This window comes from Microtus oregoni, unplaced genomic scaffold (assembly GCF_018167655.1).
Source record: "Microtus oregoni isolate MIOR12 unplaced genomic scaffold, Mior012 000081F_ref0000091, whole genome shotgun sequence".
In the NCBI taxonomy this organism is placed as follows: domain Eukaryota; kingdom Metazoa; phylum Chordata; class Mammalia; order Rodentia; family Cricetidae; genus Microtus; species Microtus oregoni.
Window position 1 is genome coordinate 6279451 of NW_024544541.1, and position 16571 is coordinate 6296021.

General features: G+C 50.3%; 1 protein-coding gene across 1 annotated transcript in view; it reads left to right on the forward strand.

Annotated features, from left to right (window-relative positions):
• Positions 1–16571, forward strand: part of LOC121441773 — a 641711-nt gene that overhangs the window by 556830 nt on the left and 68310 nt on the right. Inside the window, exons 3-4 of the mRNA XM_041643053.1 lie at positions 914–1169; positions 4181–4309. Coding sequence (XP_041498987.1) covers positions 914–1169; positions 4181–4309 — 385 coding nt within the window. The remainder of the gene's footprint in view (positions 1–913; positions 1170–4180; positions 4310–16571) is intronic.

A 16571-nucleotide genomic window follows, 5' to 3' on the forward strand; every position in this document is an offset into this window, starting at 1 on the left:
CAAGCTAGCCCTCCATCTAGGGGGTGCACACATTCTCGCTCTCCGGGTTGCGGGCAGGCCACAGCACCAATGGCCCGGGGTAGAGAAGGACAGCGCAGGTCAGGCACTGAGGTGGGGGTGGAAGGTGGCAGGCTCACTGTCCACCAGCTTTCCTCCCCTCTGGGCATTTCATCTCTGCAACTGGCAAAACAAGAACCCCACTCCTGAGCTCACTCCAGCAGCCCCCTCCCTCGGCCCACCATCCCACGCTCCCCTCCAGGAGGCCCCCTATGCAAGGATCCCTCTCTGCTAAGCATCCATCGCCTCCTCCGCGGCGACCCCAGCCCGGAGCCGGGCAGTAGTTGGCCGGGGCGGGGCTGCCCACCGCCGCAGGGAGGGGACAGCGGGACAGCCGGGGCCCCGGACGCACCCCTAACCCTTCCGTTGGGGGTGCCACCTCCGACCTCACACGGGCGCCGCCCTCCTCCCCCACTCTCCGGGGTGTGTCTCGGAGGTGGGGGACTCACGAGGCCGAGGAGGTCCCCAAGGTCCCCAACAGGGCCCCCTCCCGAGCGAGCCGCGAATGGTAGGCTCCACTCGGAGAGCGCCTGGCCCGGGCGGCGCACGGTGTCCTCTGCTCGCAGCTCGCCCGCCCGCCCGCCGGGGTCTCGCCGTTCGCGGCTGCTCCTCCTCCTCTCTTCCTCCTCCTCTTTCTCCTCCTCCTCCCCCCGCCGCCTCGCCACCGCCGCGGCTCGGGCTGGAGGCGCCGCTGTCATTCCTGCGCCGGAGGAGCCGGCGCTTGCCGGTGCCCGGGGGTCGGGGCGCGGGGAAACCCGGGCCGCTAGGGTGACCCAACAGGTAGAGCCGGGGCCACGGCCGGCCACGCGCCCCCAACGCACATCATGCAGCTCTTTGTCACCTCTCTCGCCCCCAGGCCAAAATCCTGAGCATGATGGAAGACAATAAGCAGCTCGCGCTCCGCATCGATGGGGCGGTCCAGTCGGCCAGCCAGGAGGTGACCAACCTGAGAGCCGAGCTCACGGCCACCAACCGGAGACTGGCGGAATTGAGCGGTGGAGGCGGTGGCTCCGGCTCGGGCCCGGGAGCTGCGACCAGCGCCTCGGCAGCAGCGGTGACGGTGGCTGACTCGGCGGCGACGACCATGGAGAACCATCAGCACAGCGCGCAAGGTAGGAAGCGCCCGGCGCCCGGGGCGGGGACCCAGAGCGTGCTCACCGGTCCCAGTGGTAGCAGGGCCCGCGGTATACGCCACTCTCACAGCGAGATGGCTTTGCCCTGTGGCTCATAACCCTTTTCGCCTGACCATGTTCACCCGATGCTCCCCAGCTTGGGAGTTGCAACACGGTTGTCATTAACGCCAACTCGGGTGCAGTGTGCATGGGGGTCACACGGTCACACCGGCCCCTGCCGGTTCGAACTAGGCGCCACTGACTGGTCCTTTTCAGGAGTCAGTGGAAAGTGCCCTTTGGAGAGCACACAGACCCCAGCTCCGCTGCAAACTTTTCATGCCTTCACCCCACAGTCCCCTACACCCCTCCAGTTCCAAAGGCCTCTTAAATGACTCCCCGAGGGAATCTTTGGGCTCTGCTGCCCTGGGGGAGTGGACTTGCTGGCACTTTTCTCCATGGACGCCAAGCCCCTTGACTGGGTTGCATCTGGAGTTTATTTTCTCCAGGCTTGAGATGGTGCAGGCAGTCCTGTATGGATGCTTGGGTCTGCAGGGAGTTTTACATTTCTAGCAACTATACGGGGAAAAGAGCGCTTCCCAGGGGGAAATCACAGACCTCAAAGGTTGATTGATGGCTGTCTGGAGGAATGGAGGCTTGAATGGTGGGTTGCTAGGAGCCCCTGTTTGAAGGACCCTCTGCAGTTTAGAGGAAGGGGGAAGAAAAGACAGCTGGCCAGTGCTGACATTGAGACATGACACTTCTGAACCCCTAGTAAGGGTTAACGGTGTGATATAAGGTGGTCCTGCCATGCATGGTGCTTTCTGAGAGTTGGGAAGCAAAAACTGAAGCAGGCTTTTCAGGATCCTGCATTCTTCCCTCCCACCCTGCTCCCCTCCATCACCCTTTAAGAAGCAATACCGCTGTTTATTTAAACCATTCAGATTGTAATCTAAATGGCTAAAAATTCAAAGGGATGGAGAGAAGAAAAGAAAACCCTCCGGTCCAAGAGGGTCACCTGTATAAATGTGTCACTTGGATTGTAAGGTACCAACGCTCAATGGTTCAGAATGATTTTCTGGTTCTGCTATCTCAACAGCTCCTCCTGAGTGTTGAGAGAATGTTTTTTTGGGGATGCCTTCAATGGCTCCATCGGTCTGTTTTGGCCTTACCTTCATGAGAAGGTATGTCTTTGCCCTGTGAGATTTGCAGCTTCAAGATTTGCAGCTTTGTGAATTCTAAGTCAAACCCTAACTTGGTACTTCCAGCGCCTGTTGGGTGTCTTTAGGAATCGGGCGAGTAATTTGATCATGATGTAATGGCGAGAAAGAGCTGTGGCCCTGGTGTTTGCTACGGGGTTTTCACGGTTGGCATCCGGTTGTTCTTGTCATCCATCCCTGGTTATGTCATCGTGTGAGAGAGAGCCATAGGTGAGAGAAGGCAAAAGCAGACTGGACAACGCTTTTGGTTTCTGTAAGCGGCGGCTGTTCAAACATTCCAGAACTCCCTAAGAACTGGCATTTTTCTGAGAAGGGACATCAAATAGTCCTGGGACATTCCCACCATCCTCTCGTTCCTGGACAGGGAAAAAGTTAAGTGCCTTCGTCTGAGTGCTGGTTGCGCCGTGGACTGGGTGTGCGAAGGAATCCAGGGTGCCTTGCTGGCACCCTTCGCTTGGAAAGTGAGAGACTAAGGCTGGCATCACGATGACTAAATGGTTGGACAGGCACAACAGGGGGTGTTTCCTTTTTCTTTTCTGTTTTGTTCTGCTTTGCTTTTTCCTACTAAGATGTACAAGGCTACAGTCATGGAAGTGGCTTTGGTAATCACTCGATGTCTTTAAGAACACACGCCACCAGTAGCTCCCTGTGCCCGTGGGAACCTGTGTACCTGCCTGACCATGGCTGGCAATGGGTAGGTAATAGGACAGAGGAGGAGGGTCTGGTTTCTGTAAGTACCGCTGATGGTTTTCAGAACTTGGACAGTGAGCCCTTTGTGACCAGATAATCAGAATGTATGCTCATGATTTCTAACTGAACACATCTGTGGGTCACATGTCCATTCAAGTTAGTATGACTAAGTGGGTGAGGTGGGTGGGAGAAATGCAAAACTACTGTGTGAGACCACTGGGCATTGACTCATCTATAGTAACAGCGCCTCAATCCTGGGATAGATGTGTCCACGCGTGCGTGTGTGTGTGTGTGTGTGTGTGTGTGTGTGTGTGTGATGGGTCATTTAGTCTTTGTGAGGTTTTGCTTTCATTCATTTTGTTTTTCTGGGGGACTCTGGCACTGTTTTTCTAGAAGCCCTCAGCAGAGCTGATTTAGTCATCCCTTTAGCTAAAGGGGAGCCTTGCCTTTTTGCAAGCTCATTTTTAAGTATGGCTGGTCACCTCCACTCCTGTCCTTCCTGACAAGGCACCAGGATGGTGCAGGGAAGCTGGACCCCTTGGGATCCTGGTCTTCCAGGTTAGAGTCACCCGTGAGTTTACATCTCGCCTGCACAGAAGCCGCTCAGCGGGACCAGACCCTAAGGATGCCCGGTGCAGTTAGGCTGTCAATTCTCACATCGAGGCTTTGAGCGAAATGAGTATCTTTCAAAATACAACTGTGTAAGTCACTTTTAGCTAAAGTGCATATGTAAACATTAAGAGTGTGTTCGTATGCCTTTAACAATATTAGCACAAACGATTACAGGAAAATGCCACCTTTTACATCCTCACTCCCCACCAAGAGACTCTCAGGTCCATTTTTAGTTGTTTTTTTTTTTAAATCCCTTTTGGAAATGAATAAAGGGAGTGCATCACTTCATTGCTGGGGACTTTTGTGCTGGGGAGACCACTGGGTTGGCGCCTTGTGATGAAGCAGACTTGGGTTTTCCTAGAGGGTTAAGGCAGCGTGTCGTTTAAACAAAATATTAACTCACTTGGGTAGCCCGTGTGAGCGGGCATGGTTGCTATGTAACGGAATCTAGAAAGTGAACGGCTGGAAATCTGGGCTCTCGGCACTTCGCAGGATCTTCTTTCGGAATTTCTGTTGAAAGAGCTCTTGGCAGCGGGCCCATCGCCTCTCTCCTGTTGCAAGAGAAGCTGGATAATCCTAAGGAGGACTGCAGGCCAGCCGCGCCAAGGGCATCCGTGCCGGGTGGCGCATTTCACAGCCCCAGAGGCCACCTCTTAGGTTGATGGGGTCACAACTGTGTTTGACAGGTGGACAGAAAGAGGCTTCATTTGAAGAAAAAAATAAAAGCACTCGAAATACAGAGCTAAGCATTTGTTTCAATTCATCTTGTTGTAGGAAGGGGGTTGCTTGAAGTAGCATTTCTAAACTGTTTTCCTAGCAGTACCCAGCTCTGGGAAAGTGTATTTAAAATGCTTGCTGTTCTTTGAAGGCAAAATATAGCAATTTGCTTCTCTGAAAATGTTTTATCTGATGAATGACTAATATTAGATTCAATTGGCTGCGTTGCTGTGCATAGAATAAAACAATTAAGAGCCATTACACCCAATTTAAATAGGTGTTAACTGTATAGAACATAAAATGCTTTCGCCAGCAGGACGGATGCTTACTGCCTCGAGTTTACTGTTTATTTGGGGTGTGTGCACATGCATGCCTGTGGGTGCCAGGAGTCGGTGTTGGGTGCCTTCCTCAGTCATTCTCCGCTTATTTCTTGGGACACAGTTGCTATGTGAACCCGGCACTCACTGATTGGCTAGACTGACTTGGCCAGTGAGCTCCAGGTACCTTCCTGTCTCTGCCTCCCCAGTAGTAGGATCGCAGGCACATGCTACTGAGCCCAGCTCTTGTCCTTAGATGGTGGGGATCTGAACCCTAGTGCGCCTGCTTGTGCGGGGAGAGCATTTTACTGATGAACCCTGTCCCCAGGCCCCACTGGCAACTGGGGCTACAGAAAGTATTTTACTTTGGTGCTGGAGCAGAGGAAGGGCGGTCCTTGTCTCCTGCAGTTGTTAAAATGGGAAGATGGGAAGGCTCAGTCTCCGTCTCTGTCAATTTTTATGACTTCACACAGGTTGTATTTCCTTCTCAAGGCGTTTGCCTAGGTCTCGTCATCTCCTCTGTACTAAACACTGAAAACTCTTTGGCGAGGTGCACATTCCCTTAGGAGCGGCGTGTACGAGGAATCCACGGAGACACTAGACATTGCTGTCCTACAAAAGAACTTCTGTGCCTTGGAACCTGCTTCTCCGTTCACTCTGCTTTCGCTATCGTTTTCTAGGGGGTACTTTTTTTTGTCTGCTTCAAAAGAGGGCATTTCCCAGTGGCAGACAGGGTGCAACCTAGGCATATGAGGACATCTCTGAGGCCCCTCGCTCTTGGTCTTTGCAAATGGGCTGAAGGGCTGTGTCTTTGCCTAACCTGGAAGGCAGGGATGTATAGTTCCTTCTGAAAGTTACTGCCCAGAGTCACCAAGACATTGCTTACGGGAGAGATTGAGATTAGTTATTAGCCTATGGTTTACTATCTTCCCTTTGTTTTTAAAGATGTCTTGGGAGGGTCCCTGGAGTTCAGTTTCTAGTTCTGTTTCATATTGTGACATTTGTTTCGCGTGCGCGCGCGCGTGTGTGTGTGTGTGTGTGTGTGTGTGTGTGTGTGTATGTGTATGTCTTTCCAAAACCTCTTTGATGTCAAGGGGAAGTCTCAGCTGGTCTGATTTTCACAAGAGGCCCACTCACATCTCAGTGTGAGGTGGCCAGGTTCTCCACACCTTCCCCCTCACTCCTCAACCCCAATGGCACCTTTCGGGGATCCCACAGGGTTCGAATTTGTGACTTCCTGGCTGCCAGGGAGAGGGTAACAGATGGGCTTGGCAGGTGAGAATTGCTCACTGGAAGTCTGCCTGCCCACCCTGTAAGCCATGTGGAGCACAGAAAATCAAACTCGGGGTCTTGGACACATCCACTGGGTATTTTATGTGTGTATCTGGCATTTACTCCCGTGTCGTACAGCTAAGAAGGGAAGGGGCAATAGAAATGCCCCCACCTACCCTTTACAACCCTCTGTACCCATCATAATGAAGACATGATATAATAACCTCTCATACTAAGTCTGGTTAGCAGTCCAAATCTGGGAGGGGGAAGTCTACTAGTTGGGCTGCCTAATTTTGATTATCAGCTCGGCCCACCTGGGGAGCACGAACCTCATTTAAGGAACTAGCCCCATGGGATTGGTCTGTGGGCATGTCTGTGGGGCATTTGCTTGATTGATAACTGACCTAGGAGGGCCCAGCCCACCGTGGGTGATACCAACTCTAGGCAGGTGGGTGTAGGCTGTGTATTAAAGGTAGTTGAACGGGAGCCTGGAAGCAAGCCAGTTAGCGACTTTCTTCCCTCATCTCTGCCTCAGTTCCTGCCTGTAGGCCCCTCCCCTTGATCTCCTGCCCTAGCTTCCTTCGATTGATGGGCTGTAACCTATAAGCCAATAAGCCCTTTCTTCGCTAAGCTGCTTTTGGTCAGAAGGAAATGAGGACATTTACTTGAATCCCGTATCTTTAAGACCAAAGTTTTGAAAGGCCCCTAGCAGTAGAGAACTCTGTGTGTGTGCATATGTATTTGCATATATGTGCACATGTGTATATGCGTACCACAGTCCTTTCAACTTGGAAGGTCTCTAATCATTAAAGACTCAAAACTAAGCCATGCCAACCATGACTCAGCATCGTGTTGCAATTGTTGGAATGTTCTAACAATTCCCATGGATTGAAAGATGTGTACATTGATTGTAGTCAGAATTGAAAGGGTCCAGATCCATCACCTCAGAGTCCTGCATGCTCTGAAATGGTCTACCTGAACTCTGGGCCTTGGCCTCTCATGCACACACATGGCTTACATGTACACACACACGCCACATAGATCAGACAAGATGGGAGGGAACTCATTCCGCCTGTTAGACCCAAGGATCTGGGTTTTAAGCGATCTTTCAAATATGAATTAGCCCATATTGTTTGGGTTAAATATCGGGGCAAACAACATTCAAGATGATACAGGTGACCCCAGCGTATCACACAGCCTGTTAATGCCCCAAGGTACAGGGACGCAGGTTCAGATAGAATCCTTTAAGAAGGGTCAGCGTCCCTGACGCGACAGGGTGGTCATCCACGGTGGCAGAGTGTACCTAGTGGATGCTTCATAGCAGGGTACGTTCCCCCTCTCCAACCAAAATTGCCATCTCTGCTCTCCCTGCCTGGCTCTACCCCTCCTACATAGAAGCCGGCGGGAGACCCAGGCTCAGAACGCTCCTTCTACCCTATGAGGCTGGACGAGACCTGATGATGTTGCTCATTTGATGCCCCTCAGATCCGAGTGGTGGCACGCAGGTGGTACTCTGTGGGCCTCCCTGCTTCCCCCTTGGAATACTCAGCCTCTGCAGACATGAAAGACGCTGGATGGAGTCTGAGTGAGTTTGGCAGCAGCAACCGTCCGAGCAGGTGGCTTCTGTGTAAAAGGAAACCATGGGTTCTAAATTTATTCTGGTGTCTTTGTTGAGGTGGTGCCAGACCTCTGGGTCAGGCTCCTAAAAAGCCCTTGACCCCTTTCCCCCCTCTGATTAATGGGGGCCCTCACCCCAGAACTCGTAACAGCTCTGCCAGAAAAGAGGCCCTGGCTTCTGTTCCCGTTTTAGATGATACTGTCAGGCCCAAGGACAGAGACAAGTTGTAAGAAGATGATGCCCCTCTCAGCTGCCAGCCCCTACCCCTTCATCCATGCATGTGCTCAGGGACCCCTGTAGGGACGGCGAGGCCTTCCTCAGTCAATATTGCCTCAGCTGTACCCAGTGCTTGAAGTACAAGAATCCTTCAGTGGGATCCAAACGGCTTTTGGAAGGAAGCCGGCTCAGGGCTGATACTTTTCATTCACCTTCCGACATGGCATTGTGGTTCTCCAGGAGCACCTCTGAGGTAAGTGACAAGGCACCCCAGTGCTCCAGGTCTCCTAAAGCATGGCCTCACTCCTTTCTGGATATTCGACTCTAGTTGGAAACGAGAACTAATTTCAACGCCTTTGTCAAAGTTTTCAATAAATCATAATAAGCATATATACTGCATGAATCCCAGGCCCAGTAAGGCCAACACTTATACCCAGTTTGGGGTAAAGTTTGGGGTAAAGGAAACCATGTCTCAAAAAGGTAAAGTCCCATCTGTAGTGACATGAAAATGACCAAGATGGTGACAATGTCAGGTACCATGTGTTAATGCTTCCTATGGCAACCATGGGTCCTTGTAATGACTTAATAAGCAGGTACCACTCTAGTACCCATTTCTTGCATAAGGAAACTGAGGCATAAAGATGCGATGGTACTTGCCAAAGAACATGTAGCTCTTATAGGACCAAGACCTGGCTCCAGTGTCCCTGTCCTCACTCACACAACACTTGGGTACCTAGGGTCAGTCCACTACCACATGCCAAGATTAAACCTACAGGTCCCTCTGCTATTTAAGCCTGTGCATGCTCCCTGGCTGTCTCCTAAGCAGGAGGCATCCTTAGGTTGGCTCTATTGAGAGGCTGTGGAGCACTCCATAAGCCTCCTCTCCCAGATGGCCTAAGGTTGGTGGCATTTTAAGGGTTGTTTGCAATCAAACATCAGGCCCTCTTCCTAAGGGAGTGAACTTGCCAACAAGGAGACAACTGGGGCTGCTGGAAAGGTTGGTGGCCATGGGGTCAACAGTGGAGGGAAAGTGTAGGAGCTTGGTTTGGGGAATTTCTGATTCCTTGGACCTCATGTGATTTCTGTTCTAAACAAAACTGGAATTTGGGGATTCCCTTCCAACCAAGGCCCCTGTTCCCCCTCAGCTTCTCCTTTTATGATCTCAGGAACTTCCCATGGCCCCAAACATTCCCAGCTGTAGACCACTTGACTTCTCACAGACCCCTTCCCCAGGGTCCTCATCCTCAGCTGTCAACAGTGCATGACATTTCCTTGTTGCTGTGGCCTTTCTGTGCCTTGTAGGCTTACCCGACACCAGTAGTTCTCTCCGTACCCAAGTTGCGATGACCAAGGAATGTCCCCAGAAGTTGCCACATGTCTCTTTGGGCCAAAATTGTCCCTGGATGTGACCTCAGGCGAGGGTCATCTCAGATTGACAGTGCCTAGAGGACTGAGGCGTTTCCTGTTTCCCCTCTGCTTCCTAGAACTCTGCCTGAAACACAGAAGAGCTCAGTAAATACGTGTTGAATAAGTGAGTGGGTGGATGGAGGGATGATTTATTGGGAGATGGATAGATGGGTGGGTAGATGGTTGAAGGGAGGAATGGGTGGACGCAGAGATTAATGGGTAGGCAGGCAGATGACTGGATGGGTGGATGGATGGACAGGTGAATGGGTGAATGGATGTATGGGCAAATGGACAGACAATACTGACTTGTGGATGTGCGGGATTAGTCTACTTACTATATCAGACATGGTCTCCTGAGGCTCCTTGATTACTGATGTCTTTTTAAATGAGTGCCTACATATCACTGCATAAGCCCTGCTCTGAGCCCTTTGTTTATAATGCATTCGTTCATCCTTTAAACCACCCTGTGAAGGGGCTGTGGAGAAGGCTTGGTCAAAACAGTGTAGGCATGAGAACCTGAGTTTGGTCCCCACAACCCATGCAGAAAATTAGGCATAGTAGGCAACACCTGACACTCCATCATCACGTGAGGTGGAAACGGGAGGCTCCCGGGGCTTGCTGGCCGTCAAGCCTGTGGAAGGTGTGAGCCCCAGGTGCAATGAGAGACTCTGTATCCACAGACAAACAGAATGAATAAGGTGGAATGAGGAGCAATTGAGGAACACATCCTAACATGGACCTCTGGTCTCCACCTATGCACATGTGCATGCATACACATATGCACACACACACACACACACACACACACACACACACACATACACACTTCCAGACCAGCCTGAGTCTAGTAGAAAGTTCTTTTCTCTGAGCCAAAGCCTGACCTGGAGAAATTGAAATTGAGAAAGATTTAAGTGCCTTTTTGCCCCAGGCTCCCCAAAGGGGCCAGCTGACAAGAGAACAGATGGTTTGGCACACAGGTCCCACTGCCCTCGGAGCCCGCCTGCCTCACTCCAAAGTGGATGAGCACACTTCACTGCAGGCTGCTTGAAGACACCCCACCTCCAGGATGGGATGGCTTTTGTCTACCACCTTCCCTGCCTCTTTTGTCCTGGCTCTGCCAGTCTTCGGAGATTGGGCTCATCCATTTAGAAACCACAGATTTAATAAGATAGGACAAGTTATCGCTCAGCCTGGGAGGTGTGGCTGACTCGGAAACATAATTACTTTTTATAATAAAGGTCTAGACATATAATGGGGAAACAGACAAGAAAGTGACAGCACAGGGGCTTCCCTGATGGGCATGACAAGCGTGACATGTAGCAAGAACAGAATGGGAGCACATTAATGTCACCTCGAAAGGGCAGACTGGCCGTGATAGATTATTAAACAATGCAGTTTATTCATAGGTTGGGATTGGACACAGCAGATTACGGTGATGAGGCGGGACCTTCTTGCAGGGAAAAGATCATGAAGAAAGAGTTAGGTCCAGCTCTTGAGGATCTGAGGCCTAAAGGACAGGGAGTTCAAGTCCAGTCTGGGCTAAATAATAAGACTATCTGCAAAGAACCCCTCAAATGTTGACTGTATTCCTTAGGATCCAACTTTAGGCTCTTTTTTTACCTTTTAACATAAATGCTTTCTCTAAAGGGCATCTGTGTGTTGTGTGTTCTTTATTGCTCATTATGTCAAATCTACATAAAAAGTAGATAGAAGGAGATTGTGGAGGAAGAAGTGAGAGGGAGGGGAAATGGAGAGAGGGTCATGGAGAGTGTGGGAGATCTCAACATGTGTTCCATGAGTGTGACAAAGTCAGAATGAAATCCTGTGCTTTGTATAATTGCCATAAACCAGTGTGTGTGTGTGGGGGGGGACTCTAACTCAGGGGGAAAGCAACTGGAGGAGATAGAGGGCTTGAGTCTAGAATGATAGCATTCAAGAGGCCCCTATCCCTCAAGAGAGCCAGAGGAGATGCAGATCTCGAGGCAGAGAGTCAGAGACAAGATGCAGATCTCAAGGCAGGTGTACCCACAGCTTTTGGAATGAGCTTCCCACTCCTGTTAGCCTCTTGGTTGAGGATGAACCTCTTGCCAACTACGACAAACAAACTTGAACTTCTTCACTTTCCTTCATGGACTTGAATTTTGAAAAGAGCAACCATTGAACATGGTGCATTAGTTTTCATTTAGTCAGTGCAATTTGGAGTGTGGTGGGATTCGTGCCCCTCTTCTTTCTTTGCTTTTCTTTGCCTTTGGTTTGTTTTCCCGTCCTCTCCATTTGGAATTCTGTGCTCTGAACAACAGGATGGTATGAAGTCCTCACCCTGGACAGTTCTGGGATCCAGAGAGTGATCAATGGTGCTGAGGAGACCTGGCCCCCAAGTTCTGTTCCTTGATTGTTTTAATCAATGTATCCATCAATGTCACTGGGCTTTTTCTGGTCCTACAAGGTAGTCATACCCCATTCACAGTCAAGGGTAAAGAAATGAACACATGTCTGCACTCGCTGCTTGCTTGTGCTTGACTTGACATCCCCATTGAGTTCAGAATGGTGCTGCCCCTCCTCCCAGATGATTCTAGGTCATATGACATTGACAATGAAAGCGAAACAGACGGCAAGGTGGTTACATCATCTCTCAAGATGGTGCCCTGTCCTCGATGTCCAAGGACAGGCCATGGCATGGGACTCGTTCTTACACCCTCTCCCACCATTTCTATAATCTTGAACCTGTGCTCAGGCTCGCCCTTGGCCCTCCATCAGGAGCTAGAGATTGATAACCTAGCCAGATCACTAGGGAAACATGTAGACAGAGACTGCTTGTTCGTTTCCCAGCCGCCCAGACCCAAATAATAACACAAAAACTGTATTAATTACAACACTAAACAAGTCAATATCTAAGGCATATTTCTAGATAGCTCTTACATCTTGAATTAACCCATTTCTATTGATATGTGTAGCACCACGAGGCTGTGGCTTACTAGTAAAGGTTCTGGGTGTCTGTCTCCTTCAGTAGCTACATGGCGTCTCCTTGACTCTGCCTACTTTCTCTCTTTATCTCTGTTTGGATTTCCTGCCTGGCTTTACTAATTCATTGGCTGAAACAGCTTCTTTAATAACCAATGGTAATAAAGACATATTCATAGCATACAGAGGGGACTCCTACATCAGGAACATCTTCTGATTCCAGTGGCTTCCACCTGGCAATGAATTCCTCGAGGTCAAGATCTTCTATACCCCCATATCACCACCATCCAGGGCTTTGGAGTATGGGAAACCCTGGTATGGGGCCCTGGGCTATCAGTTCATGAAAGTTTGTATTCACCTCATGTCAGGGGGGATTAAAGCAACTAAGTTACCAAATCCACCACTTTTCTTTCTCTTCACTGTCCCTCCAAGGAGACCCCCGAGGTCCCCAAGGACTCTCTTACCGAGGTCCCTAAGGTAGTATGACTTCCAAAGAATGACAACTGCCAAAGTCCTCATAGGTTACCAGATGTCCCCATAAGGGAGAAAAGAGCTCCTGGCTTGGGAACTCCTGACTGAATGGAATGACATTCAGTGTGCCCCCATGGACTGAGACTCATGGGGTGGAATTCTGTTATTAATGGTGCATGAGTGTTGAACTCCATCAAGTCCTCTCCCTTTTAAAGGAAATCCTTTTATTTCCCCAGTCCTCTTCTGTCTCCCAAAGGCAAGGTTGGTTGTCTTTACTCCAAAACAACATGATGCTTCTGTGCGACTTAGGAGCCTTGCTTGTAGGAAGATCTCTGCATCCCCTGGTAGCCTTTTGGCTGTCCCTGCTTCCTAACATATCTGGACCCTGCTCATACCCATGTAGGAGCCTCTGGATGGAGTCCATTGGTAGTTCATGTAATAAACCGGCCTGCTGTATTTGATGGGAACCAACAGAAGGCTGTAGTTCTGAGTTGCTCAACCCTCACAGGCTGGAGGGCTGAGTGCAGATGAGAGGCAGATCATGTGTTGGAGACTGCTTCCAGAAAGTGACCCTTCCCTGCTGAGCAAGCTCATGCTGGCAGCATTAGCCAGGGGCCACTTTCCAGGAGTTTAAACATTAGCCAGGCATTTAGTCCACGTTTACATTCGGAGAAGACATTGCTGCCACCACCTTCCTGCTGGGCAGTAATTCCAGGAGAAAGGCGGGAGAGTACATCCTGGCCTCTCCGTGTCAGCGGCCCTGTCTTTTTCTGTTTGACGAAATGCATGGATGCAGTGGGTTTAAGTTACACTCAGCACCACTGCTGCTTCTGCATCGGCGTGCATTTGAGAAACCATGGGGGCTGGGGAGGTGGCTCAGTCGGTAAAGTGCCTGCTCCGTGAGCATGAGGAACTCGGTTTGAGTCCAGAATGGTGGCCTATGCTTGTAATCCCAGGGCTAGGCGAGGCGGAATTAGGTAGAGTCCTCTGGCTGAATGGACAGTAGTCAGGTGAGCTGTTTAGAAAGCTCTGAGCCAATGAAAAGACCTTGGCTCAAAAATCAAGGTGAACCACGCCTAAGAAATGATGCCTGAGGTTGACAACCGCCTCCATGTGCATATGTGTGCATGTGTGTGCATGTACACCCAAAACCATGAGTACCCATGTGCATATGAACACTCACATCTGTAACACACACATGTAGACACACACGCATATCCGCAAGACACACACAGAGAGAAAGGAAAACACAAAATGACCTGTTCTCTCTTCAAGCTATACATTGGAAATACAAAGATTTGGACTCCCTGTTGTTCTCTCCGGCCACCCAAAAGGCCACTCTCTGACCTTTGGATCTTACAGTGCTGCAGCGGATGCAATTGGACACACATGCAGCTCCATGTAGGACAACACCCAGCAACACAGGGTCACAGTCAGGAGTTTGGCACAGGCCCTAGATGAGGGAGTCTGCTGTCCTAAAATTCTGCATCGCTTCTCGACGTTAAAATGATTCCTGTCTCTTGAGCCTGTCTCTACCCTCGTCTGACATAATGAGATTACTCTGTAATTTGGGCCTATGGCTTTAAGAGAAGCCATATAAAATCTTCTGAAAGTGGCCTCGTGGACTTGAAGACAGGAAAACACCAGTTATGGTCGGAATAACAGAACTGGCCCCCAAACTAGATTTCGGGCAATATGATTTGATTGGCCACCTGCCATCCCTAACTAGCATCCTCCTGCCCCGTCTCCAGCTCTGCCCTCAGACCATTCAAGCATGCCATTTATCACATCATTTCCTCATTTATGCCGGCACTGGATAACGAACTGATCTCCACAGCACGTTCCGATTTATGAGAGGAGATGGCATTTACAAAGCCATTTCTCCGTTCTCCCATAGACACCCGAAACAGGTCCACACTTTCTTATAATAAACCTTCCTTTTAACAATGGTTTATCACCTGCAATTAAGATCACCTGGATGTGCCTCCTAAATGACTTTCATGTCTCTTCTTTTGTGTTTTGTTAATCTTTTGCTCGTGGGTTGCCCAGCAATTGGGAGGGGACAGCCCAGGCAAGGGAATTCCACTCAGAAGACACCCCTTACTGTTGGAGGGGGGTGGTCTGGTAGGCTGTGGTCATCCCAGGACCAGACTTAGCTGGGAGGATTGTCTGCACATTGGCAAAGCAGTTCCTGGTGTGGATCCTGGTGTGGATTTAGGCATTTGAAGGAAGAAAATACAAGCAAACTTGACCTGCTTCAGACGAGCCTTCATGATCTGTCACACATGAGACTGGCATCGAAGGGAACAAAAAGTTTAGGGAGCTGGGGAGATGGCTCACTTGGTAAAGGGCTCACAGCACAAGAGTGGGGCTGCAGCGTGATCTCCACCATTCACATAAAAAGCTGGACCTTTGGGACATGCTTGTAAATCCCAGTACTGGTGAGGTAGAGGCAGGAAGATCCCTGGGGCTCGCTGGCCAGCCAGACTGGCCTAATTGAAAAGTCTCGGGTCCTAATGACAGAGCCTGTCTCGAATAAACATGATGGTCAGTGCCTGAGGAACAATGCCCAAGGTTAATCTCTGTCCCCCACAGGTGCACACGCGCACACCCGTATGCTCTACCCCCTCAACAACAGCAAGAAGAAGAACAGTAATAATAATTTGGTAGCTAGAGTCAGCCTCATCATTTGGGTTTGGTCTGGAGTGATGTTGGGGGATCACAGGTCCTAGAAAGGGTCCTACACTGGGCATGAAGGAAAGGTCTCCGCTGAGTCCGTGGTAATCATGTCTTCAGACTACGGTGCTGGCATGGGGAAGTTCAGCATTTATAGTGTGGACATAGATCTCCGTCCCCTACTCGGTGTCTGGCCCAGCTCTCAGTGTTTCTGAGTGGGAGGAGGTAGGGACGTTTCTTTACCAACAGAAGCCTCTGTTTCCCCATAGGGAGCCCTAATTCTAATGCTGCTGTAAGATTAAATTAGAGGGTTGTGATATGCCAAGCCCAGGACCCAGTGCTTGCCAAGTCCCCTGTAAATGTCATTCATAAATGTCCCCAAGTGTTTGGCATCCTTGAGGCACCAAGGGAAGAGACTACAACCATTTCTTCATTTATTCGTGCAATTAACACTGACTAGCACAGCCTTAGTGACGAATGTTGGGAAGGGTACCAGGGTACCTGGGCAACTGAGGTGTTCACCTGCCTCATGATGGATGAAGGATGGGCACAGAGGGGAGGACCACAGAGGGGGACTCGAGACCTGGATTCTAACCCTGACTCTGCCACCTTTGGACTCAAGAACAGCAAGGGGGCTGTCTCGCCTCCAGAGTGGCTTGTGATACCAATGGTCTGGTACCAATGGTCCCCATCACCTGTGATCTATAGACAGCTGTGTGGAGGAGGGGTGCTGGTTACATTGCTGTGACAGAAGCAGCTAAATGGAGGAAGGGTTTAGTTGGAATGACAGTTTGAGGATGCGGTCCATCGTGGGAGGGGGGAACATTGGGGTAGGAACATGAGTCAGGGGGTCTAGACCCCAGGTCATGGGTGGTACTGCCCACAGTTAGGGTGGATTTTTCTACCTCAGTTAACTTCATATAGAAACTCCCTCTCAGAGGGAGCTAACCTTGGCTAACCTAGGCAATCCTTCAGAGCCGTGCCTCGTGGCATGTCTCCTGGGTGATTCTAGACTCTATCAAGTCAGCAGTCAGTATTAACCAATCACAGGAGATGGGACACCGAGTCAGCCGACATGAGCGTGCTGGGTGCGCCTGACCCCTCCAACATTTCTTCTGCCCATGGTTTCCTTCGTAGCATTACTGACCGCTGCGCTCAGTCAGCTCCACTTCCAATTCTATTTTAGAGGGTTCGGGGTGTGTCGTGAGGAGAATAAAGCCTTCCCCAG